Source organism: Bidens hawaiensis, unplaced genomic scaffold (genome assembly GCF_021521415.1).
Source record: "Bidens hawaiensis isolate Kalapana, Puna unplaced genomic scaffold, B.hawaiensis_p1.1 tig00001368_1, whole genome shotgun sequence".
Lineage (NCBI taxonomy): Eukaryota > Viridiplantae > Streptophyta > Magnoliopsida > Asterales > Asteraceae > Bidens > Bidens hawaiensis.
This window is the reverse complement of record NW_027491076.1, coordinates 137,015-161,845: the sequence shown is the minus strand read 5'-3', so window position 1 is coordinate 161,845 and position 24,831 is coordinate 137,015. Positions and strand designations below refer to the sequence as shown.

At 36.8% G+C, this 24,831-nt stretch overlaps 4 protein-coding genes across 4 annotated transcripts; 2 read left to right on the top strand and 2 right to left on the bottom strand.

The window, feature by feature from the left end:
* Positions 1–1,497: 1,497 nt before the first annotated feature.
* Positions 1,498–4,054, top strand: LOC143572158 (subtilisin-like protease SBT1.8). The gene is made up of 2 exons (XM_077057387.1): positions 1,498–3,143; positions 3,355–4,054. The coding sequence occupies exons 1-2, from the start codon at positions 1,538–1,540 to the stop codon at positions 4,020–4,022; spliced, it is 2,274 nt and encodes a 757-aa protein (XP_076913502.1). The 5' UTR covers positions 1,498–1,537; the 3' UTR covers positions 4,023–4,054.
* A 120-nt stretch (positions 4,055–4,174) lies between these two features.
* On the bottom strand, positions 4,175–5,735 carry LOC143572061 (uncharacterized). The gene is made up of 5 exons (XM_077057323.1): positions 5,634–5,735; positions 5,046–5,098; positions 4,924–4,968; positions 4,801–4,848; positions 4,175–4,712 (listed from the first exon to the last, which is right to left on the bottom strand). The coding sequence occupies exons 1-5, from the start codon at positions 5,733–5,735 to the stop codon at positions 4,283–4,285; spliced, it is 678 nt and encodes a 225-aa protein (XP_076913438.1). The 3' UTR covers positions 4,175–4,282.
* A 3,289-nt stretch (positions 5,736–9,024) lies between these two features.
* Positions 9,025–11,056, bottom strand: LOC143572148 (methylthioribose-1-phosphate isomerase-like). Its single transcript, XM_077057381.1, has 9 exons — positions 10,949–11,056; positions 10,786–10,841; positions 10,531–10,692; positions 10,339–10,438; positions 10,142–10,275; positions 9,946–10,051; positions 9,747–9,885; positions 9,397–9,665; positions 9,025–9,325 (listed from the first exon to the last, which is right to left on the bottom strand). The coding sequence occupies exons 1-9, from the start codon at positions 11,015–11,017 to the stop codon at positions 9,272–9,274; spliced, it is 1,089 nt and encodes a 362-aa protein (XP_076913496.1). The 5' UTR covers positions 11,018–11,056; the 3' UTR covers positions 9,025–9,271.
* Positions 11,057–21,586: 10,530 nt separating this feature from the next.
* LOC143572080 (protein DEEPER ROOTING 1-like) lies at positions 21,587–22,766 on the top strand. The gene is made up of 4 exons (XM_077057337.1): positions 21,587–21,640; positions 21,779–22,243; positions 22,323–22,476; positions 22,558–22,766. The coding sequence occupies exons 1-4, from the start codon at positions 21,587–21,589 to the stop codon at positions 22,575–22,577; spliced, it is 693 nt and encodes a 230-aa protein (XP_076913452.1). The 3' UTR covers positions 22,578–22,766.
* Positions 22,767–24,831: the final 2,065 nt, after the last annotated feature.

The following is a 24,831-nucleotide window of genomic DNA, read 5'->3' as shown; positions in this document are numbered from 1 at the left end:
CCCAAAATACGATAATATATGGAAATTGATATCAGTTTTCACTCAAGTAAAAAAACTGATACCACACTACACTCCATAGTCTTATAAATAATTACTTTAAGCTGAAACAACAACATACAAACTAAGAGCATTCTTATCCAACCCATCATTTAATGTGAGAGATTTTTTATAATTTAGAGAGTGATTTATGGTGTTGTGAGTGAAGAGCTTTTATATTTTAGAAAAAGTAGTGATTTTTCTGTATATTTGAAAAGCTACTGTTTACCCCATATAATTTTTTAATATATTTTGAAAGTGGTTGTGAGTGAAGGAAATAGAAAATGTAATGATAAAAGGTATAAAAAATATTATTTAATTAAAATAGAGAGAAAAAATATAGTGAGTTTTAGTGTAATTTTTGGTTTAGTGATAGGGGATGGGATGAGAATGCTCTAAGACTGAATTCCATACCTCAGATAATAAAAATATGGATGCATCAGCGGTAATAAAAAAATGGTAAGGGTAGGAATAAGAAAATGATTTATAAATAAATAATAGAACAATCATTTACAACGGGTAGAAGAGTGAGGCCACATTGAACTGATTAAAGAGCCGTTACAATATCCCTTAGCGTCAGCATCGGTGCGCTTCTGCTCCTTTTCTTGCTTTTTTTTTCTTTTCCATATAATAACAACAAAATAAATAAATCCCTCTCACATAATTAAAATTACTTTGTTTCTTTTTTTTTCTTGAAAAAGTAAAAAACAAGATGTTAAATCATTCATGCATAGATATCTGAAGATAAAATCAAACGTGAATGTACAGTAATTTTCGTATATTATCTGTTACATTATACATATTTATTTTTAGACATAAACGCATGGATAGAAACTTTGTTTTCTCACTAGAAGCGGACAACTCATGGAAATGTGTGAAGGCGTCTTTTTCATTTTCCCCCCAGAAATGTGAAGTTGTCTTTTATATTTTTCCCCCAGAAATGCCGTCATTTTTATTATTTGATACTTGGTATAATATTATTATGTAATGCCTGGCTAATAACAAACAAAGACGATATAATTGTACATGGTTACAAATATCTCAATTTTAACAGAGTGTAAACACATGTGATTGCAAATGGAAACAAAGGAAAAGGGAATGCTGTTTTTTAAGAAGCAAACAAATATCTTGTGACTTTCTTCAACTTCTTCTTCCCCAATCTTCTAACTTGTCCTTTTTAATACTTACTTTATGATATTATTATATCACTGCTGTATAGATTTTTGTGTGCGATAAAACTTTATTATTATTATTATGTGTAAATGAAACGAAAAGTAAAACAAGACAGACGCGTTAAATCGAAATGAGATGAAGATTTAATAAAACTATTAATAAATAAACAAGCACCCAAGTTTGCAACATGACTCACTCAGTTGCCTATAAAAACAAAACCAATCCTTGATCCATTTCATTCTTCTTCTTCTTCTTCTTCTTCTTCTTAATTCGCCTCTCACAGGCAGAGGGGTTACTAATTTACTTACCAAAGCAACCAACAATAACAATGGCCTCAGTTCTTTGGGCATTATTATTACTATCATTATGCCTTATGTTTCCCGTTCTTTCAACCGCCGAGAAAGAGAAAGAGAAAGAGAAACGAACCTACATCGTCCAAATGAACCACCATCAAAAACCCACATCCTACCCGACTCACCACGACTGGTACGCCGACAGCCTCCAGTCCCCTGACGCCATCCTCTACTCCTACACCAACGCCTACCACGGCTTCTCCGCCTCCTTAGATCCGGACCAGGCCGAGGCCCTCCGCCAGTCAGATTCCGTACTCGGGGTTTACGAGGACACCGTCTACCAACTCCACACCACCCGCACGCCAGAGTTCCTGGGGATTCAGAACGAATTGGGCCTGTGGTCGCCGCAACAACTCAATGCGGCTTCCCATGACGTCATCATCGGTGTCCTTGATACAGGGGTTTGGCCCGAGTCCAAAAGCTTCGACGATTCGTTAATGCCTGATGTACCCGCGCGGTGGCGTGGGGAGTGTGAGGATTTTAAACCAACTGTGTGTAATAAGAAACTGATTGGTGCCAGGAAGTTTTCCAAAGGCTTTCGCTTGGCCGCGGGGGTTATATCCAAGGAAAAGGACTCGCCCCGTGACCAGGACGGGCACGGGACGCACACCTCCACAACCGCTGCCGGTGGGCAGGTGGGTAACGCTAGTCTTTTCGGCTTTGCTAGCGGCACTGCGCGTGGAATGGCTGTCCACGCGCGGGTCGCCACTTACAAAGTTTGTTGGAAGACCGGGTGTTTTGGTTCGGATATCTTGGCGGGTATGGACCAGGCAATTTCGGACGGTGTGGATGTGTTGTCTATGTCTCTTGGTGGAGGTTCCGCGCCTTATTACCGTGATACGATTGCGATTGGGGCGTTTAAAGCCACGGAGATGGGTGTGTTTGTCTCGTGTTCTGCTGGGAACAGTGGACCGTCTAAGGCCTCGCTTGCCAATGTGGCTCCGTGGATAATGACGGTGGGTGCGGGGACTCTAGACCGTGATTTCCCGGCTTATGCGATTTTAGGAAACGGTAAACGGGTGACCGGGGTGTCTCTGTATAGTGGGAGTGGCATGGGTGATAAGCCGGTGGAATTGGTTTACTTCAGTGGGAAAGGGAGCAATAGTTCTAGTAATCTGTGTTTGTCGGGTTCCCTTCAACCGGAAGGCGTTCGTGGTAAAGTGGTGTTCTGTGACAGGGGTGTGAATCCACGTGTGGAGAAGGGTCAGGTGGTGAAAGAAGCCGGAGGGGTCGGGATGATACTCGGGAACACCGCTGAGAGTGGAGAGGAGTTGGTCGCAGACAGTCATTTGTTGCCGGCTGTGGCCGTTGGGAGAAAGATTGGGGACGCGATTAGGGAATACTTGAAAACAGAGTCAAAACCTATGGCACTGCTTAAGTTTGGAGGGACGGTTTTGGGGGTTAAACCATCGCCGGTGGTGGCAGCATTTAGTTCCAGAGGTCCTAACATGGTGACACCGCAGATATTGAAGCCTGATGTGATCGGTCCGGGAGTGAACATCCTGGCCGGGTGGTCAGAGGGTGTAGGACCAACCGGGTTGGAGAGCGATACCCGCAAAACTCAGTTCAACATTATGTCAGGTAAATTGAATCTCACTATTACTGTACCTTGTTAGTTACACAAAGGGTAGGGGCATAAAATTTGATGCCAAGGATTAAATTAAATAAATAGTCAAGCATAAGATCTTATCATGTGTCAAGATGCCTCAATCAATTGATGCCATAAGTTAAAGATACCTAAATTAAATTAATACTATAATATTTTGAATTGAATCTGGTTGATGTTGTCCAGGTACATCAATGTCCTGCCCCCATATCAGTGGATTAGCAGCCCTGCTGAAAGCAGCACATCCAGGATGGAGCCCGAGCGCCATCAAGTCTGCTCTTATGACCACTGCCTACACCCTTGACAACACCAAATCACCCCTACGTGATGCAGCCGGCGGTCAACTGTCCACCCCATGGGCTCATGGAGCAGGTCATGTTGATCCACACAAGGCCATTTCTCCTGGCCTCGTGTATGATATCACAACAGAAGAGTACATTGCATTTGTTTGCTCTTTGGGCTACAACATTAAGCAGGTGCAATCTGTGGTGAACCGCCCAAACATGACGTCTTGTGCCAAAAGACTAGGTGATCCAGGTAGATTAAACTACCCATCATTCTCGGTCCTTTTTGGGAAGTCACGAGTAGTGAGGTACACCCGTCAACTAACGAACGTGGGAGCTGCTGGGTCGGTTTATAGTGTGGAAGCAGAGGCACCAAAAGGAGTTCAAGTTAGTGTGAAACCAAAACAACTTGTTTTCAAGAATGTGGGTGATAAGATGAGGTATACGGTCACTTTTGTCTCACAGAAGGGTCTGGGTGGACGCGAGGATGCATTCGGGTCTATAACTTGGAAGAATGCTGAGAATCAAGTTAGGAGCCCTGTTGCTTTTGGGTGGGAGCGGTTTGCTTAATTAGTTTTGCTTTTTATTATTATGCTTATGGCAATTTGTCCAGACCCTACTTATAGCTTTGCTGTCGGTGGGATTTTACTGGGCATGATTGATTGATTGACTTATGGCAATTTGCACATAGAAACCACAATGAGCTCTGTTTCTAGTGCTTGGAAAACTAATGTAATAGTAGTAATAGGTGTTATTTATTATCTGAATGTAATCAATCAAGAGAAAGGAACTTTTGGCATTGATTATTATTTAATAGTTACACACTTACCCTAGCATTGACAATAAGAAGAATAACAGCAGTTGTTTTCTAAGCTACAGCCACCACCACAACTGGGACATCTTGGAAATGAGCACTTGGTTGGCCAACACGAACACGAACATGATGGGCACTTAGTTGGCCAACACGAGCATGAGCATTTGGTTGGCCAACAACATCTGCACCCGCAAGTGCTGCAGCAACTAGAATTACAAGTAGGGCAACACGAGCATGGTTTTAAACATTCAGGGCAGCTTGGAGGCTTAAAGGCACAAGTGGGCTTTGGTATAGACCATGAACAACACTTATCAGGCAGGGGTAAAGAGCAACAACCACCATTACAGCAGCAGCGTGGCGTTTTAAAAGAACAACAGCCACGGAGGCAGTTGCAGCTGCAGCCACCGCAACAACTTAGACATGACATGTTGAAGCACGAATTTCCACTGCAATACATAAACATAAACATAAACATAAACAAAAGGTATATAGTTAAGAAGAAACTAAATTTTGAATGAAGCATAAGAATCATACCAAAAAAGCCACCTCCAAAAACGACAAGATTTACGAGTTTTCCTGCACCTTTTAAAGGAATGAAATGAAGAGTTTTAACATAAAAAAGTGGGGTGGGATGGAAAGGATGAGAATATGCCTTACACATTGATCAATGGTTCTGGAGTAGTGACCACATAATCAGCAACCCTATAAGTATGTTGTATATCATGATCATCAATCAGTACTGAAATGTAATTTAAATTAAAAGTCAGAGTTAGACTTACTGTTTGATGCAAGAAGAAGCTGGCTGTAACGTCTCAATAGACTTCAACTCTTCCTACAAATTAGAACAAGTCACTTCCTCAAAGGCGGTCGGTCATACATGTATGTATGTATGTATGTATAATCAAGTAATAATGACAATATTTATTAATCTTTTTGACATGTGGGATTGGATTTAAATTAAATACAATACATAGTAAAGTTTAATTAATTAATTCTAGCACCCCACCAAGCAAACTTTGTTTTGGAAGTTCAATTGTGTTAGGATTTGGCCTTTGGGGGTGTTTGTTTAATCGATCTACAACAAGGCCCAAGAAACAGACCACATTTTTGTTTCTAATTAACTGTTGTCAAGACTCACTAAACCAAAACATAATAATAATAATAATAATAATAATAATAATAATAATAATAATAATAATAATAATAATAATAATAATAATAATAATAATAATAATAATAATAATAAAGAGAAGAACATTGTAATTGCCAAATATAGAGGTTGATGATGATGCATGCAGCAGCAGCAGTAGTTATAATTTTAGAAAACATGAGAGAAGAAATTAATAAAAAAAAGAAGAAAAAGAAACCTGAAGGAAACCAATTTCTCTTTCTAACATGACAACCTTTGCCAACTCTCTCCGTTTGCCGTATAACTCCGGCGGTGACTTAGGTCTGGGAACAGAACCCATATTACAGATATTTGAGAGAAAAAAAAGGGTATGTATGTGTGAATGTGAATGAATATGAGTGTGAAAATGAAATTGAAATTATTACTGTGACTTCTGGTGGTGGCAGCAGAGTGGGGATAACTGCTGCTAGTACACTCACCCATTCTTTATATTATAAATGATATATTGTTTTAATCTTTTATTTGTTAATGAATTTGAATGTTGTTATTTTGTTTTAGTTTTTACCTATTTATATTAATGATATAATTAAAAAATGGTTCAGTGAACAGGTAAATGAATTTCGCCCGATAGGGATGGTTAAGGTTCGCCCTATAAGGAAGCTAGGAGTCACAAAAGTCGCAATGCTGTGAACGAGAGAATTTCTAGGATGTAGTTAGTGTTGAAAAATGCATTTAAAGAAAACCAAGTCAAAAACTTTTTAGTAGGAAATTAAGTCAAAACTTCATATAAAATGATTATACAATTTTGATTCGATCCTTAGCATCTAAGAATGGCATATGTTTCTTGCACTTCCTTTTAGCACAAATGTATGTTTGGTCAATTGGTTGACAAAAATCACTCTATATATCTTTTTGATTAATTGTTTTGAAACCTTTACCAAGCGTTAATATTCACCCTTTGTAATGCAAATATCATTGTGATGATTAATATTGTGCATTTTTTAAAAAAGGGAAATTGCAAATAAAAAAAGGAATAAAGCAACCCTTTTTCAGTTTTTCATGATTCATGAATATAAAAGTGTTTTCATAACTACCAAATTATTATTTTTATTAGTGAAAATGACTTTTCATCACAAATGTGACCTTAAAACATTATTTTATTAAGCAGAGTTGATTGATCCTGCGTAGCTTCGTTACTTTCTTTATAAGGAGGCATTGATGGAGACATCTGGAACAACTTGTTCCGGGTTGAACCAACGGGTTTTTCCAGTTTTATGTAGGATCACAAAAGCTGGTTTTTACATTGAAAGATCCAAAAGCATGTTTTGCGAACAACCGACCGGTAAGGGTTTCAATCGAACACAAGGATGAAAGCATCTATTGTAAGAACTTTCAGATAAATGGCTACTTCCAAGATAAAGATTGCAGTATCGTCGACTCTAGAGGCAATGTCATAGCCCAGGTATATATCCAACTTCACAAAATGCATGCATGTACGTTACGTTGTTCTTTTAATTAATTTGATGATACATATGATATAATATAATATAATATGACAGGTTGGGGTAAATAAGGAGATGATGGAAACGAAGGATTTATATCATGTGGTGGTGAAACCCGGGATTGATCAAGCGTTTGTGGTAGGTGTGATTGCGGTTCTTGATTACATCCACAATGGATCTACAAGATGTTAATTAAACAAGGAAAGCAGAAGAATATTGATTGCTTGCATGAAAGAAGTTCAAAAGTATTTTGGTGTTTAATTGATAAGAAGCTAGATTACGTAAGGCTGAAGAAAAGAATTTTGGAGATGGTGTTTCGTAAGAATTTTAATGTATATAGGATTTATTTATCTGGAATCAATGTGTAGAAGAAAGTTTGAACCTTCGACTTTGTGTATATCCACGTGATGAATGTGAATAATGATCCACCTCGTTATTTAACGACACATGTCCATTAAGATTTGTGAACATGGATGAGTGAATTTTGTTAGCATTTAAACAAACAGGAATTCAAATTTTAAAACAAAATTAGAACAGGTTTATATTTAATAAATTAAATAATTTGGGTCGATGTATAACAATTTTATGAGGTAGATTAATATGTTAAGTTAGGGTTAATTGATTAAATGGCATTTAAACATAAAGGGTTAAGGTTTAAGAAGGATGGAAGATTGGATTTAAAATGTTCAATATTTATTCAAAAAGAAAAATGAAAACAAACTAAAGAAACTGGTTGGCACGGTTAGCAGCTGCATTGAGATTTGAGAGAGGGGCTGTAATAAAGTATGTGGCATTGTGGCTTGTTCGAAGCTTATTTGAAAAAAGGCGTGCACGAATAAGCTCGTTTGTAATAATTGCGCCGAGTAGTAGTTGATGCATGTATATTTTTATATGGAGTTGTGAAATTTTTAAGGGCTAGTTGCCTTCGTTAAATACTATAAACATGTAACAAATTGAAAACTACATGTACGAAACATGTTACGTTTTTTTAGTTAGACCCCTAAACTACACATATGGTTCATGTCATGAACCATATGTGTAATTAACTCTTAAGAAACACTTGGATTAGACATGTGTTCGGGTGGGCAGGGAGAAAAACACTTGTGTGTGTACCTTACATGAATGTCTCCTCTACTTAGGCTCAGAATCAATAGGTTTGTTGCGTGTCTGGCAGCGTTAAAGACATAATATGGCAAACTTTTTAAACAAGAGAAAACTTATATAGAGAATCAATATGTGCTTTTGATACATTTGGCTTCCTAGCCACGGAGGTTGTGTAATGTATGGACAAAGTTCTACGAGTCGTGCATGGTAATTCTTTGGCTCCTAAGACCCAAAGTTCTCGTTTTTTAGTTGGATCGAATTTTCTATCCAAATTGGGGTTGCAGATTTGTGGCCTAAGACGGATTTACTACGTAACTAGGGTGGGCTTGTGACCACCGTCCAATTAGCCCACATAATCTGTAAAATTTTCTTGCTTTTCTTATATAGCCCAAGTGCCATAATAAGTCCATGAGGCATGAACTATGTTCTTGTTAAATGTAAGTGTTTTCTTTAAGCTGGTAAGTTTTCTTGTTTGCCTCTACTCTACATATGTCTTCCCATTTTAATAAAAATGGATAATTCATATAAACATCATAATTTCAAAAGTTTGTACGTACGTAACATCCATTCTTTATATTATCAACTCAATGATCAAAATATATAATAAATTTAATGATATAACATCATATAAAATGAAGTGTTACTAAACAGTTTTTTTTTACGTGAGTTACAATAATAAAAATTAAAAACCAACAAAGATGTAATAGAGCTTTTCCCAAAGATAGAAAATGTAGAGGACAATTGTAACTGAGAAATTTTATATATTATATTTACACATATAATGAACTATGTTATTTTATCATCATTTCTTCCTTTATTTCCCGACCCATTTTTAACCGACCCGTATTGTGCCCCTTAAAAAACGTAATTGCCACTGGTTGTGATGTAACCTATTGCCTGTCACTTTATTGCAACCGTTTTGAATGTTATTGTTATATGTGAATGGATTCCAAGGGAAAAAAAAATTAAACAATATAAACCAAGCATTCTTGCGTAATTCTACATTACTAATACTACTTGGGATTGAGAATGAACAGGATCAACTGCATTTTGATTAACATATAATTAATGATTCTGAAACCTCCATTTCATTTCTTTGATATCTATTTGTAGTCACTCTTCTTATTATTAAGACTCAACCAAAACACACACTTACACCACAAACGGGACGGACCTGGCGGCTTTAGCTATTGTGTGTGACTTATTCAATACATTACAAGTCATAATCATAAAAAACACACTTACTTGCATATCAATTACTGCTCCTAGTCTATTTTACAAAACCCTTGATGTCAAACTCATTCCCAGTCTTTGTAATGACACCCTAGTAAAAACACAAACATTAGATTCACTCGCAAGCCCGTGTGTGTGTGTGTCTTACAGACAGAAAACTACCTTCTCGGTTATGATTCCACTTATAAGATTAGCTGGAGTGACATCAAAAGCTGGATTCCAAACAGATATGCCAGAAGCTGCAACTTGTTCTCCAAGACCTCCATGGGTATTTAGTAATTCTTTGGCTGATCTTTCTTCTATAACAATCTCATCTCCAGAAGCCAATGACAAGTCAACTGAAGTCAATGGCGCAGCAACGAAAAAATGAACACCATGATGCTTAGCAGATAAGGCCAGGCTATATGTTCCAATCTTATTGGCTGTGTCGCCTGCAACAATTGCACTTATGTTTATACGTGCGTTACAATAAAATGCGTGTAATAAGCAATTGTTGGTGATTGGTGAAGTACCATTGGCAGCAACACGATCTGCTCCAACAATGACAGCATGCACACGCCCGGTTTTCATTAAAGCCGCCGCTGCAGAATCTGCTATGAGAGTGGCTGGTATTTTCTCATGCACCAACTCATAAGCCGTCAATCTTGATCCCTATACTTGCAACTCAAGTTCATGTAGCCATAAAAATAACTCTAATATTAAACTGCTTACTTGGTTAAAAGGACGTGTTTCTGTGCAATAAGCTCTGTCAAGCACTCCATCAGCATGAAGTGCACGGGTTACTCCAAGAGCAGTTCCGTATCCAGCAGTCGCGAGACTATTGAAACAGAAAATACCAGTAAATCAGGATATAATAATATTAATAAAAATATACAATGAGCGAGGGAGGGAAGATTAGATTACTAGCCTGCCAGTATTGCAATGAGTTAAAACAGATACTTTGTTTTTTAGATTCTGAATGAAAGATGATCCGTGCGAGCCTATTGCTTTATTGGAAGCAACATCATCTTCTAGCATTGTTTCAGCAGCATCAATGTAAGCCTGAATGAGCAGTAGCATATTACAAATCATTGTATGTATGTAACCACAAAACTGAATGATTACCTGGAAAACTTGATTGGCATGTGTGGCGTTGGCAGCAGAATTGGTTACAATCTCTGTAAGCTTCGATGCAGCATCTGCAAGATTCACTGCCGTTGGGCGACTATCCAACAAACATAATAAAACGTTATAATGTTACACAATTAATTAAGAAATTAAACAATCTATCTATATATAACATAATAATTAATATACCTTGAGACAAGAAATTTCAACTTATTAACAAGAAAAGATGCAGCATCCTTTGGTGTTCCGGTAAATCCTTCCAAGAGTTTACAAGTTTCTACAGCGAGAGAAAGAGCTGCAGCTATGGCGATTGCAGGCGCCCCGCGAACCACCATCTCTCTTATTGCTTCCCTGGTGGGGGTGGAAATACATACATACATACATACATAGACAAAGCTTAATCTCCTCCTATAATATAATGCAAATAATAATTCTAAAGCTTACCAGGCTTGGACAGCATCTCGAATTTCCAAATAGATGGTATTAAGGGGAAGTTTTCTCTGGTCAAAATTAAAATTAAGTTTGATTGAATCAAGAGTGTTATGTTATGATTAATGTTAAAAACTAGGTTAAGCAATTAATTAAATAAGAGAGAAGAGAAGAGAACCTGATCAAGTAGTTGGAGTGAGCCACGATGATAACGGATGGATTGCAGAGTCGAGTCGTCCATAATCATCAAAACTAATTAAACAAACCACTTCTCTTTTAATTGAAAGAAATCAAACTTTACTTTATCCGAGAGAGAAGAGAGAAAGAAAGAGGGATTTGTAGAAAAGAAAAGAAAAAGAAGAAAGAAAGAGGGAAAGGAAACTGGAATCTAATTCTAAAACATCAATTCAATTCAATTCAATTCAATTCCATTCCATCCCATCCCATCCCTCTCTTTCACGAATCATGCCAATAAAACTTCATTATGTTAAATTATTATTAAAATATTTTTTAATTACAAAATAAAATTATGTTAAATTATTATTAATATATTTTTTAATTACAAAATAAAATTGTATTGTATGGTAAGTTTGTGGCAAGTTCACGTGCTGTCAGTTGGTATTAGTTTATTATGAAATCGTTATTTAGTTAAATTGGAAAATAACTTAATAAGATCAATATAACCCGTTGGACCCTGGTTAGGAAACGGATAGCTTCCGGTGCCAAGGAGCCAAAGGTATCAAAAGCCAGAGGGACAAAAACATGTTGGTTCTCTTCGCAGGCTTTAGCATGTTTCTCCACCTTCTTTGTTTCAGCCCTTTTCATTGCTTGCCCAGCTACAAACCCATTATCCCTCAAACCAGCTAAAGGAGATACCCCTGTGAGGTCAACACAATCGTGTTTTCCCCCGGCCAAACCAAAGACGAACAAATCTGCCGGTCGTAGAGTGGATCTCTCTTCCGTGGGGTCTGTAAGGAAGTTTACGGGGGCTTCCTTTTTAGGTGATATCCCAGCCCCGCCTTAAGATGTCCTGTAAGGCCCCGTTACCGGTAGCCCTACTTTCGTGTTGGATTTACTCATAAACGCAGTTCTAAATATCAGAGTTAATTAAAACATTCGCGGAACATTAAAACTTTAATAAAACATTTCATAACAATTCAAAACTTGTCTTAAACAACCAACTTGTCTTTCAAAAACTAAGTAATTAAAACATAACACGCCCTGAGCCTTCTGATGCCAACCTCTTATTCAATGCCACGTGTCTCCTCAAGCGAGCTGCCTCATCCTACTCACCTGCGTGCATACTAAAAGTCAGCTACGCTGAGTGAGTTCTAGTTAATCATACATTATACAATACACACAAACTTATATTCTTTCATTCATACTTTCATACTTTCTTTTGTACTAACTTGCTTTCATATCTTACGTTATAAAGAGCATTACGCCCTACATTCCTCGAGTATTATTAGGGCTCGGTACCCTCTTTCATCGAGTATTATTAGGGCTCGGTACCCTCCTTCCTCGAGTATTACTAGGGCTCGGTACCCTCATTCCTCGAGTATTATTAGGGCTCGGTACCCTCTTTCCTCGAATATTAGTAGGGTTCGGTTCCCTAGTTCTCGAATATTAGTAGGGTTCGATTCCCTCTTCGTTACCATACAACCATACATCATACCTCGAGTATTATTAGGGCTCGGTACCCTTTTCTTAACCATACAACCATACATCATACCTCGAGTATTATTAGAGCTCGGTACCCTTTTCGTAACCATACAACCATCCTTTCCTTCTTTTATTAACTTTATCACGTTCATACACATAAGCATACATATCATACTTACCTTATACATAGCGTTACAACCTGACAGTACGTGCAATATCCGAAGATCGTTCACGTACCATCAAGCAATCATTCATACATTTCACATTATTCACATAAGGCATACACTTATCTCTTAGGATAAGCGTATTAACAAACATATTGAGTATGCACACAGCCCCGAAAACATAACACATAAATGGGGCTAGAAACTCACCTGAATCCTGTTACGCTCTCCGTTAATCGTTATTCCCTTCTTGAGCTGTGCACGCGCTAACTGTATAATATTTACATGTATCAATTAACTACTACTACTCATGTTGTATTTCTATCTTTATATAACCCACAACGAACGGGGGTCCGGGGGCAACGCCCCTGGCAGCGGGGTCTAGGGGCGGCAGCCCCTAGCAGGGTCCAAGGGGCAGAGCCCCTGGCTGGGGTCGAGCTGCCAGGTCAGCTTGGAAAAATTTTATTTCCATTAACTGTCTTAACACATTTTTCATTAGGTTTTTAATTTATTTTCTAATTTGCTAACTCCAGCGAACTTAACAATGAGCGAACTTAACATTAAGCGAACTTACTGTAAACGAACTTAGTGTTAAGCGAACTTAACATCAAGCGAAGTTAGGTTTGGCGAAGTTAACCTTAAGCGAACATATGCCAGGCGAAGTTGAGCATTAGCGAACTTAGCCTTAGGCGAAGTTATCATTGAACGAACTTATCACCAGGCGAAGTTATGGCTTGGCGAACTTACTCAGCGAACTTATGTACTCGGCGAAGTTGATTAGTTAGGCGAACTTGCTTGCAGGCGAATTTGCTTGCAGGCGAAGTTGTGCAGCAGCCGCCGATGTTCATTTTTAATCCCCAAAATCATCATCGTTTTACCGAGAAATCCATGGGTATGGTATTTGACTAACCCGCGATCATTCCTATGGTCGTTTTTGGTTAAGATTTGACCCGAAAACACGTAAAGTTTGGACCTTTAATTCCCGAAACGTTCAATACAAGATCTACGGTTTATCTTAAACGAACCGTACATGTTTAAGGGTTTATTAGGTTCGTCCTAGCATCAAGTTCGCTACTTTACGCTTCGTTTAGATCCGATCTATTATCGTTTCAAGTTTTATGGCAAACCGTCTATAAAAACATGAACTTTAAGATCGAAATCTTACCTTTATGTGTTCGGTTTGCGTGGTTATCTCGTATCTAGCTCGTATATCGAAGATCTAATAATGGTTGGCTTGATTTTGGTCTCGGATCCCGTTCTCTCTCTTGCGGCCGTGTGAGGTGGAGGATGTGTGTGTTTTTGAGTGTGTAGAGATTAGGATGGAAAGAAATGAGGGTTTAGGGTTTTAGGTTGGTTTAAGAGGGTATTTATACCTCTTGAAGCCCATGGACCTAAAGCCCATTACCACTTAATCCACCTTAATTAATCTAAGTCCATGATCCGTTCTTTACTCGATATTAATTAATTAATAACGCGAAATCACTAAACGTAACTTTCTTTATTTAGCATTGTACTATTTTAGGATGTTACATGTCCCAAAGAACGTCCCGCACCCAATCATGTCAGTATTTGAACCCAGGAAACTCCTTGCAATGAACCGCATGCTCTCCGAATTTATCCAGGCAAGCCTTACGGCAGATTGGACATGTTTCGTCTTTTGGTACATTGGGACCATCAAACGGTACTTAAGAATGGCCCTATACTCGAGCGCAGACATGCTTTGGCCCAAGCCATCAATCGGGATAACGGTCAGAAAATCTTGGGCATGAGGACCTTGTAAGCATTCAATAACCGCCTTCTGTCGGGGGGACAATCCAAAAACTTCTCCCAGGCTCTGAGCGATTTTGCCAAAAAGGGCATTCGCCAAAGTTTTTTGAGGCTTTGGTGGGGCGGTGTCATTATTAGAGAAACCGCCAATGTCAAAGTCTGGGAGAGCGCCATTTAGGCGTTCCAGGGCCTTCACGTAGTCTGAGTCCAGGTCGACAACTCCACTATTCCTTAAGATGTGATTCTGTAGCTTCCAAGACTGAGCCCTCGACGCTACAAAAGCGTAAACCCCAACATCATGAGCCGAAAGAAGGCCTAAACCCCCCAAGCGCATCGGTAAAGATGCAAGTCGCCACTGAAGATCACAAAAGAACGGGCCTCCACATACAACAATGTCTTCGATAGCTTCTCGAAGCCCCTTATCAAAACAGGATACCGCATCATCCATCATATGGGGGTGGCATATTCGTAACCCAAAAAGCAACTTAGCAACCCCCATGCAAGACCTAAGCAAGAGGAGTTCGATATGGGGATCCCTAAGGCAAGGTAAGAATTTCATAAGATCAACCGCACAAGATGCTCTCTGCCTCGCCAACTCCTTAATAAAGTAGGGATCTCGACTAACAGCCCCCCAAGGAGCTTAACCCCTCTCTCTGGTCTACCAATCTCGACTAATGTCTAGGGCTTTAGCGACTTCGTTGGCACCACCAATAATATTCCCATCATCCAAGTACCAAGCATGAAATGGGAGGTTACAGTCATTTTGTACCCGGAGAACAAGAGGGTGTAAGGCTAAGGCAAAGAGGAGGGGCCCAAGGGGGTCTCCCTGCTGAACCACAGTAGTAGCCCCTATACAGTCATCACCAACGTACAACCTAGCCGACTGGGCATAAAGGAACTGGACCCATAGATAGATAGACGGGCAATGATGATGAACCTCCCGAAGAAGGGTTGTGCGGTCGACCATATTGAAGGCGTTGGAGAAGTCCACGGTAAGCATAGCTAAAGAACCGTCCGCGTGAAAGGAGTTAAGAAACCGGTTGGCGCTGTGAAGCACCGCCTCTGCCCCATTAGGGGTCCCTACCCCAAACTGAAAGTCCCCTAAATACTGAGTTATTTCCTTCCCAACCATCTTCATAGCCACTTTAGAAACCAACCTACGTCAGATAGCCTCCACAGCAATGGGCCGAATTTCATTATCCGGCTTTAATAAAGGGGGAAGGGGGGCCGAAACAATAAACTAAGCGAGCACCTTGGGGCACAGACCCCCTAGCCATAAGTTGACGACTTCTTTGATGGCTGAGTGCAGACCCATGGAAGTCACTGATCCCTCACCACTAAGAGCGTCCAACAAGTGTTGCGCCCGCATCCCGTCTCTCCGCAAGAGGTCCCTTTAGGAAATGATCGGATACATCTAAGCACACAGTCCCCGTCCACAGAAAGAGTAGGTAGGGCGACAGAGCTAGAAGGCATGGACGGAGGCGGCACCACTGGGTGTTTATCAATGAGGGCTTTCATGGTTGAATCTCCGAGAGGGGCAACCCCACTTGAGCATAATACCTTGATTGCAGCTGTGAAATGACCATCCCTGACTTTCCTAAGACATTGTTTAATATTGAGGTTTTTTTCAGAACCCTCCTCCGCTCCCACCTCTCTTTTAGAAAAAAGTGCTTCCCCCCACTTTATCAAAGAGAGAAAGAACCAAGTCACCAAAACCAGATCCATCTTTCCACACCGCAAGTGCTTGCTGAATGCTACTACATTGCAAAGACTTTCGATTCCCTGACCTGCGTTCCTGCCTAGTGGAAGGTTTAACCACCCTTAAAGTACAGCGCGACAACAATAGTAATTTGACCCAATTCTCAATCGAGCCTGGTGAATCCACTACCCTGCGTAAAGCACATGCCAAAGTCTGAGCAAACGCCAAACGACAACTTGGGGGGATGCTCTTAACCGTTTGAATGGGAAGGGAAAAAACCCGTTCCAAAAGGGATACATCCCCAACCACTCCTACAGATGGACCTGGGTTCCTATCCACAGGCACATGATTAGGTTTCTGGATCCCAACGATGAATTCTCCAACATCTCTAGAATCCACAGAAAAAGAATAGACACCATCAACATGCTTGCACCCCCTGCTAAGGGCATGCAACGTCATGCACCTCCCACATAACCATTTATTCCCCGCCCGAAGGGCTTCCCCAACATCTATAAAAAGGTCCAATTCCTTGGAGATAGCATCTTTTAAAAGGTTCTTCCGAGTATCCGTTTTGAAATGAGTACTTTGCATGTGCTCAAGTAGGCGGAAAAACCCCGAGGACCCAGGTTTACCATCCTTACACTCGTGGAAATGCTTAAAGGGGCATGGCCTTAAACCGTAAGTGGAGCTAGAACCAAGCCCTCCTGTATTAACGTTTCGAAATCTTTTTATGGTAGCCAAGTACACACGAGAACATAAAACAAACAAATCACAAAAGACAACGGACCCCTAAAGACCCCGACTCGAGATGAGTTAGAGCAAGAATCAAAGACCAAACCCCTCACACTCGAAGGAGGGGAGCAACCACGAGTTGCTCACCCCTCATCTAGCACCCCATAACAACCGCTAAGGCATAAGAGGAGGAAGGTATAACTCCAAAATAAAGCATATTGGGTAGAACTCCAACTCAAAATACCCCCTTAAGCAAATATTCATTCCACTTACACTCTTGCATACCAAAACCTTAACTTTAAACCAAATCAACTGCTTCTTAATTCTCTGGTACATCGAATATAATGGAAACTACAAAATGTCTCAAAAAATAATTTTAGATAAATATTAAATGATAACAAAAGTATCAATAAAAATGAATGGACAAGCTAGAAAGATTTGAAAGCCATTTTGATACTCCGTATATTATATTGGATCTATTTGGATAGGAATGAAGTAACAGTATCTATACATGCATGTGATAATGTTTAGTTGGAAACTTGGAATGTGGACTTTCTACTTTTGGAAAGCTACGGTGTGCAAGTTGGCTAGAGGTTCTTCAATTCTTTTTGTTGATTACTAAGTTGGCCGGTTATTAACACTCGTGACATATTGGTCTAAATTAAGTTTCGAACGTGTCTTGCTTGGTTTTAAAAAGCGCATTTGGGCACTAAACGCATTTGTAGGCGAGATCGAGTCTATGCCTTTGCATACATAAAACACGAGTTGTATAGTTAAAACAAGCGCCAATTTCTAAATCATTGTTAATCTCTTCAACAAAATAAAGCCACCAGTACGTTAACCTACAACATTTGTGGCGTAAGCTACAACGAAATTATTATTTAACTATGATATATTTTTTTACAACGTTTGGAACTACTCCAATAACCGAGTGAGCCTCCTTGACCGTCTATAATGATTTTGATGTTTAACGCCTGACTCAGCCAAAAAAATCATCAAAGAGGAACCCAATACTATGGATAATCTTCCTTAAGTCAGATTTTTCGAACGTGAGACCTCAAATATTCAAAGCGTTAACCATCACCCTAGTGTTATTATTTAACTGTCACTCCTATGTTATTGGACTAAAGTCCAATTGCATTTGACTATATATTAGGGGTGTTCAAAATTTGATTCGAATTCGAAACATTCGAAATTCGACTCGATTCGAATTTGAAAATGAAGATTCGAATTCGATTTCAAAATATTCGAATTCGATTCGATTTATTTCGAGTATAGTAATCGAATACGATTCGAATAAGAATTCATGATTTTTTATTTGATTCGATTCGAAATTCGAATTCAAATTATATAATATATATTAAATTTATTAATTTGGGTCAAATCCTTAAATAATAAATGTCAAAACATAATAATAAATCTCAATAACCCACACTGATATTTCTTAATTTTGAACTTATTTTCATGTAGTATTGTAGCTACTTTAAACTTATATTTATGTGTTTTACATTAATAATTATGATTTTTGAAGTTTTTGACATATGTGAACTTGAATCAATTCAAATTTATTCGAATTCGAGTTTCAAATACGTATAGAATCGAATTTCGAATATGAGATGCAATACGAATACGAATCAAATAATCCAACTTTTAAACGAATATGAATCGAATACGAATACCAGCAATAAAATAAATTATTTGAATTATTCGATTTGATTAACTTGAAAATTCGTTATTCGATTCGATGAACACCCCTACTATATATGATATTGCAAATAAAAATATTTGAGATTTTATAAATCAAGTTCTCTAAATTCACTATATCTTTAGAAGTTTTAGACAAATTGTTAGAGATAAAAGATAAAAAAACATCTCTATATAAACTTTTAAAGATATAAAAAAATTACCACTATATCACAATCTTTAAGATAGAAAACATCTCTATATAGTATAGTGATTTTCGATGTATATGAATTTACTTTTCATTCTCAATATATTTTCTATATATATATTTTTTTAGAATTATTGCAAATGAAAGAAAATGAAGAAAAAAAAAATAAAAAGAAAATAATAAATAAAATAATATATGTTTGGGAATTTTTTTCTTGATTTACATTTCCAAAGCCCTTTGGTCTAAATCTCGAGGAAGTTTTGGTGGAATTAAGTGGAACATGATCACGCCACTTGAATTAATATTGGCCGGTAATTTCTTCATGCATCTCCTGTACATCAAATTCTTATTTTGAGCAACAATTTAGATTCCTAATTGTGTAAGAATGGAACCAATTACATGAAAATATATATATAGTTAATTTGCTTAACATGAACCTAGATTATGTGATTTTAATAATCTAAATTTTATTGACTAGGCACGTACATGTTTTCATTTATACCACATGATGATGATTCTAATCCGCGCACTAGCTAGTTTCAACCGGTAACCTGACTCATCTAATTAATTGCACCGTTACTTCTAAGCATGATATAATTAATCAATAGAGATTTATGTTTCAGATGGTTGAAGGACACAATGTATGAACGGGACAAAGATTGAAAACATCTGAAATCCATCCATCGTTTGAAGATCAAATTTAATTTGGTGATAAATGCTAGAGAAATGGGCCGTGTACAGTAACACGTACAAGATGTTCCTTTCTATATAAAAGGAAAAGGAAAAGGAATGACATTTGAAGCTCTAAGATCCTAGATGTTGTTTTTAGTTGCATGCACTTCAACTCTAAAAAGAGAAATTGTTGATGGACCACAGGCTCTAGATGGCATGCATGCATGCATGTTTCAAGAGATCGACCCATTAATAACATACGCCGGTTTATGATTGGTTGTGGATTATGATTGGCCGGGTGATTACTTTAAATTAATGATCAATCTGATTAGTGATCAATAGATACAGAAATTAGAGTTAACAGTAAACTTGAGATGTGTGATTGGTGCACTGTTTTTCCTTTTTATGGGATTAGGAGACATACATTTATTGGCAACCGTAAAAGCTTTATATATTTTAGTTGTAGATAATTCGTGGGTGCATAGAATGAGGTGTGATTGACACAGGTGTTGGTCTGACATTGTACGATGAACATTAATCACAATGTTGTCAGGTGGACATGATGGCAAAAGCTCTATCAACCAAGTCGCAGGAAGGAATTAGGAATGCTGCTGAGATGTAAGTGAATGGACAGCCTCACGTGGCTCTTAGTTGGTATTATATTCCTTGTCTTGAGAGACTATAGATGGATTTAGATAGATATTCATTGGACTTTGAGGCAGGCTGCTAGCTCATATTACTTAATTTGGTGCAATTGTTATAATGAAAATTGGATTTTAATAATCCCAACTTATTGCAGTTGGCCGATAATAATCCCAATTTTAAAAATAACTGTCAATGGTCCTAACTTTCACACTATTTGTTTTCATTAGACCTCCGTTAAAAAAAATTTAACGACGTTAAGTTTTTTTCAAATTTTAGATTGATATTTTAGGGTTTTTGATTAGAATGAGAATATGAATCAGCTTATGTAAAACTTAACTCGAAATGGCGCTTTAAACAGTTTAATTTTTGTTAATTAAAAGTTTAAACATCGGAATTGAAGCATCATTTAGTCATTTGGACCCACCGTTTGATGGTAAGTTTTACATCATCGACTCGTATCCTCATTTCGAACAAAAGCCCTAAAATATCAGTTTGGAATTTGGAAAAAACTTAACGTCATTAAGTTTTTTTTAACGGAGGTCCAATGAAAACAAATAGCGTGAAAGTTGGGATCAGTGACAGCTATTTTCAAAGTTGGGATTATTATCGGCCAACTGCATTAAGTTGGGATTATTAAAATCCAATTTTCCTTGTTATAATAATTCATAAATCTTTTATATATAAATGTTCGTTTTCGATACTTTATATATATACTAGTATTGTGATTGGGGTGTTAGTTTTATAAAAAGGAAAGGAGAAATAGTTGTTGGAATGGGATAATTGTAATGTATAAGCATGGTTGGGTGAGTAAGGAACACATTTACAAGTCCCATACTACATAGATGTATTATTTTGGATCCTAGCTTATTGTCTTTAATTGGTAGCTAGGCAACTAACTTATACCATGTGGTGTGCCCTTCTTTTCAGTGATACATTCATACCTTTATTTAGGAATTATGGGCACATGCATATATGATTCAATATTTATATATATACTACTAGTATTTTTCAATCCTAAGGATATATAGACAATTTATTCGAGTTATATAAATAACTATATATGTGCATACTAAAAGAAAGACCGACTCGTTGAAAATGTGAGTGCAAAAAAAGTGTAAATTCTATTTCTTTTTAAAAAGGTATTTTATGGGAACTTGAAGTAGTGGATACAATGGGACTTGTAGCCAGCCAGCCAGTCAGCCAGCCCCACCAGTATATAACACCCTCAAGTTTGATGGTTTAGTTGTGGTGGATCTATCATTCGACCTCTACCTCTAGCTTCAACTTGAGGTTTTTTAAGAATGAAGGTAGGTACTTCAACTTTTGCCCGGGTAGTTGTTTATATCCGAGTAGCTAGTAAGAGTTTGATGCGTTTGTTTTCAGATATTTAGCTGGATGCATAGCAAGCTGAATGGAAAGCCGGTCACGAAAAAGAGTAATACATCTAACAGTAAGCACTAGTCCATCCTTGTACCTGCAGCCTTTATACCTTTCTAGCTACATAATGCATATCCTTATTAATAAGATGATCACTTTAAATGTAGAAACATACTAAATCTTTTGATCCTGAATAGACATAGAAACATGAACGATGAGACCAAAGCGACCCGTAATTTAATAGTGGTGGCCCAGGACCACGTAACCCGTCCCTTGGGTGAAAAATGTAAACAGAATCCCTCATTTATAGCAAGTGATGAACCAACCAACCATTCATTTGTTTTATCGCTTGCGTCATATTTGTGTTTGCTATAAAAAAATATTTTTGAAATGGATTAGGAATTAATATTCATATTCACTTTTGATGATAAAACAGATCATATAGCAGCAGCAGCAGCAGCTAGTTCAAAAGAAGAATTTAGTGATTGGCCTCAATCACTACTGTCAATTGGGACATTTGGACTCAGTACATTGAGATCATCATCAGATCCAGAAGAAAGCCATCCGCAGACGCCAACACCAGAACAAGTTCAACAAGAATTAATCTCTTATCTGGACACAGACGAGGAAGAGGAAGAAGAAGAAGAATCGGATACAGTTTTTGAAAATAGACAAGTGCATCTACCACGTAGCATGTCCTCTAAAGGGAAGGACATCTCAGTGGATCATAAAAACAGGAGGGTCATCAGAAAGAAGTCGCTTACTTTTCTTCTTAAGAAAATCTTCACTTCCAGAAATAGATTAAATCATGTCTTAAGAGATCCATTACCCGACCCGACCTTTGACAAGTCAAGAATGGAGAAGGTATGTCATGTCGTAAGTTTTTATATGCTCCTGCACCATCTTTTTTTACAAGATATATGTTACATGCGTTTGTTTACAGATATTAAGAGCTATTCTGAACAAGAAGATGCATCCCCAAACGTGTACCGCAAAAACATTGCCAAACAAGTATTTGGTGACCAAAGACATATCCATGGGTGAAGATGATGATGATGATAACGAAGGAAGCACGTGGGTAAAGACTGATTCTGAATGTAAGTATCCTCAACTTACTTTTTGCACCTTAATTAAGACATATCCATGGAGATTGATTTTCGTGTATATATATGTTGCAGATATTGTTCTAGAGATTTGATTAGTACAAACTGGCTGGATCTCAGATTGAATTGGTGTAAAATTTGCAGAAAAAAGAATACAAGGTTGTGATGTTACTTGCACTGACAATTAATTGTTGGTTTTTTTTGTAACAACATGGAATTTTTATCCTTGAAGAAGAATGAATATATATGTTATAATGTATTTGTTAGTGTTGGCATAAATAAAGGTCTGATCATTCAGAAGCAGCATCACATAATACGTACAAGTACATAAATCTACTATTATAATATATAAAAACATTGTTGTGTCACGTGGCACTTAATTTTCCTATTTTTGTGTCAAGTGGCATCATAATTGTTAACATTGAATCAAAATTATCAAATTAAAACAAGTAATAAATATTTTAAACATTCATTATTAATTATTTGTCTATGATTTTATAGTAATAAATAAAGTAAAAAAAATTAAATAAAAGAATATATGTAGAACTTTTGAAACTCATTTTAGCGTGTGTAAATTCGTGTTGTATATTTTTAGTTTATTAATGGCCAATTCAGAATATGTCACTATATGTCTTTACTCTGAGCAATACGAAAATTGTTCATCTCATTTGATTACTTTTTACTTTAATTCTATATAATAAACTTTTTTACATGTATTGATAACTTTTGCTAAAATGACATAATTCAACACTTAAGGAGAATAATTTATTAATGATGGTGCATATTAGTGCCCTTTCTTTTATATCTAATTATTATGTGAATTATTTTATGTCACATGTTAAATGATAGTGAAATTCATTGTGCTTATTATACTTCATTTGCAAGTAAGGTATTATACAAACTTGCATCAATTAGAGTTTCGAGTCAAACTAATATATTATTTTTCACAACGTACTATCCCTCCTCTAGACTTTTCATTCTTTTAACAATTTTATTTGACATATTATTCTCCTATAACATTTTGGTTTTACATTTTATAGTTTTCTTTTAAAATATCAAACCAAAAACTATAAAATTTTTATTTTTATATTTATTTTGTGTATGTCACTCTCTTGTGCTTATTTTTCTTGATCATAAATAATATTTTATTATCATCAGTGTCCGTGTATGTATGTGTGTGTGTTTGTATATATATATATATATTGATATATGTTTGGCCATATTCATGTACATTAAAAAGCTACATTAAGAAACTTTCATAATATGAAATTTGTTTTTAAAAAATACAAACAATTTCTAAAAACTATTAAAAAAACAACTACCTCGATCTGACATGAGCGTAAAGAGGGTTCAAGAATTGATTTTCTTTATATAAAGAAATAAAACAATTATGGAAAAAACATATTTTTAAATAATAAAAAATGTTTATTATAAATAAGAAAAAGTGATATTTTGTTATTTAGAAAAAATCATTTCTAAAATATTTAAAGAAATAATAATAAATAATAACAAAATGACAACAAAAAAAGTTTTAATTGTATTAATGAAATACTTGAGAGATGGGGTATATTTAGTAAAAATGAGGGGGTATGTACGTTTAGCATCACCTTTTGCAATATAAAGAGCATAATTCATATAATAAGATAATGAATGAGATATAATTTTTCAAACCCGTGTAATACACGGGTTTCTAACCTAGTTTATAATTAATGAAATTAATACACAAAATCCCCTTCGATTACTATATATAAAAGCTATTTTATTTGTTTGGATGACAGTAAAAGAAAGAAACCTCTAAATTATTAATTTATTGATTCAAAAATACTGAATGAGACTTGCAAGCCCAACCTAGGAAAGCCGGGTGGAATACTAACAACCTTTGTTTGTAAATCCTTGCTTCTGCAAAATATTTACCGACCACAAGTAAACTTGGTTAAAATCCAAGTAGCAAGCCAATATATGATGAAGACTTTAATATAGATGTAGTTGATTACGTTAGCTATACCTAGCTAGTTAGTTATAGATGGTTAGAGGATGCATTTGTTGTATATATATAACTATATGGTTAGGATCATTCGATAACAAGCACTTGATATTAAAAGTACTATGTTATTTTTAACATATGGTTAGGATCATTCGGTAACACACCATATAATAAAAGACACAACATAATAAAAGTACATTGTCATTAGAAAAAAAAAATATATAAAAATAATATGTTATTTTTAACTTATAAAAAAATTGCATTTAATAGTTCTTCCCTACGGGTTTTATGTTTGTGAAAATGATTCATTCATTCAACCGCTTGACTATGTTGTTCTATTTTGTTTGTTGTTCTCGATTTGTCAA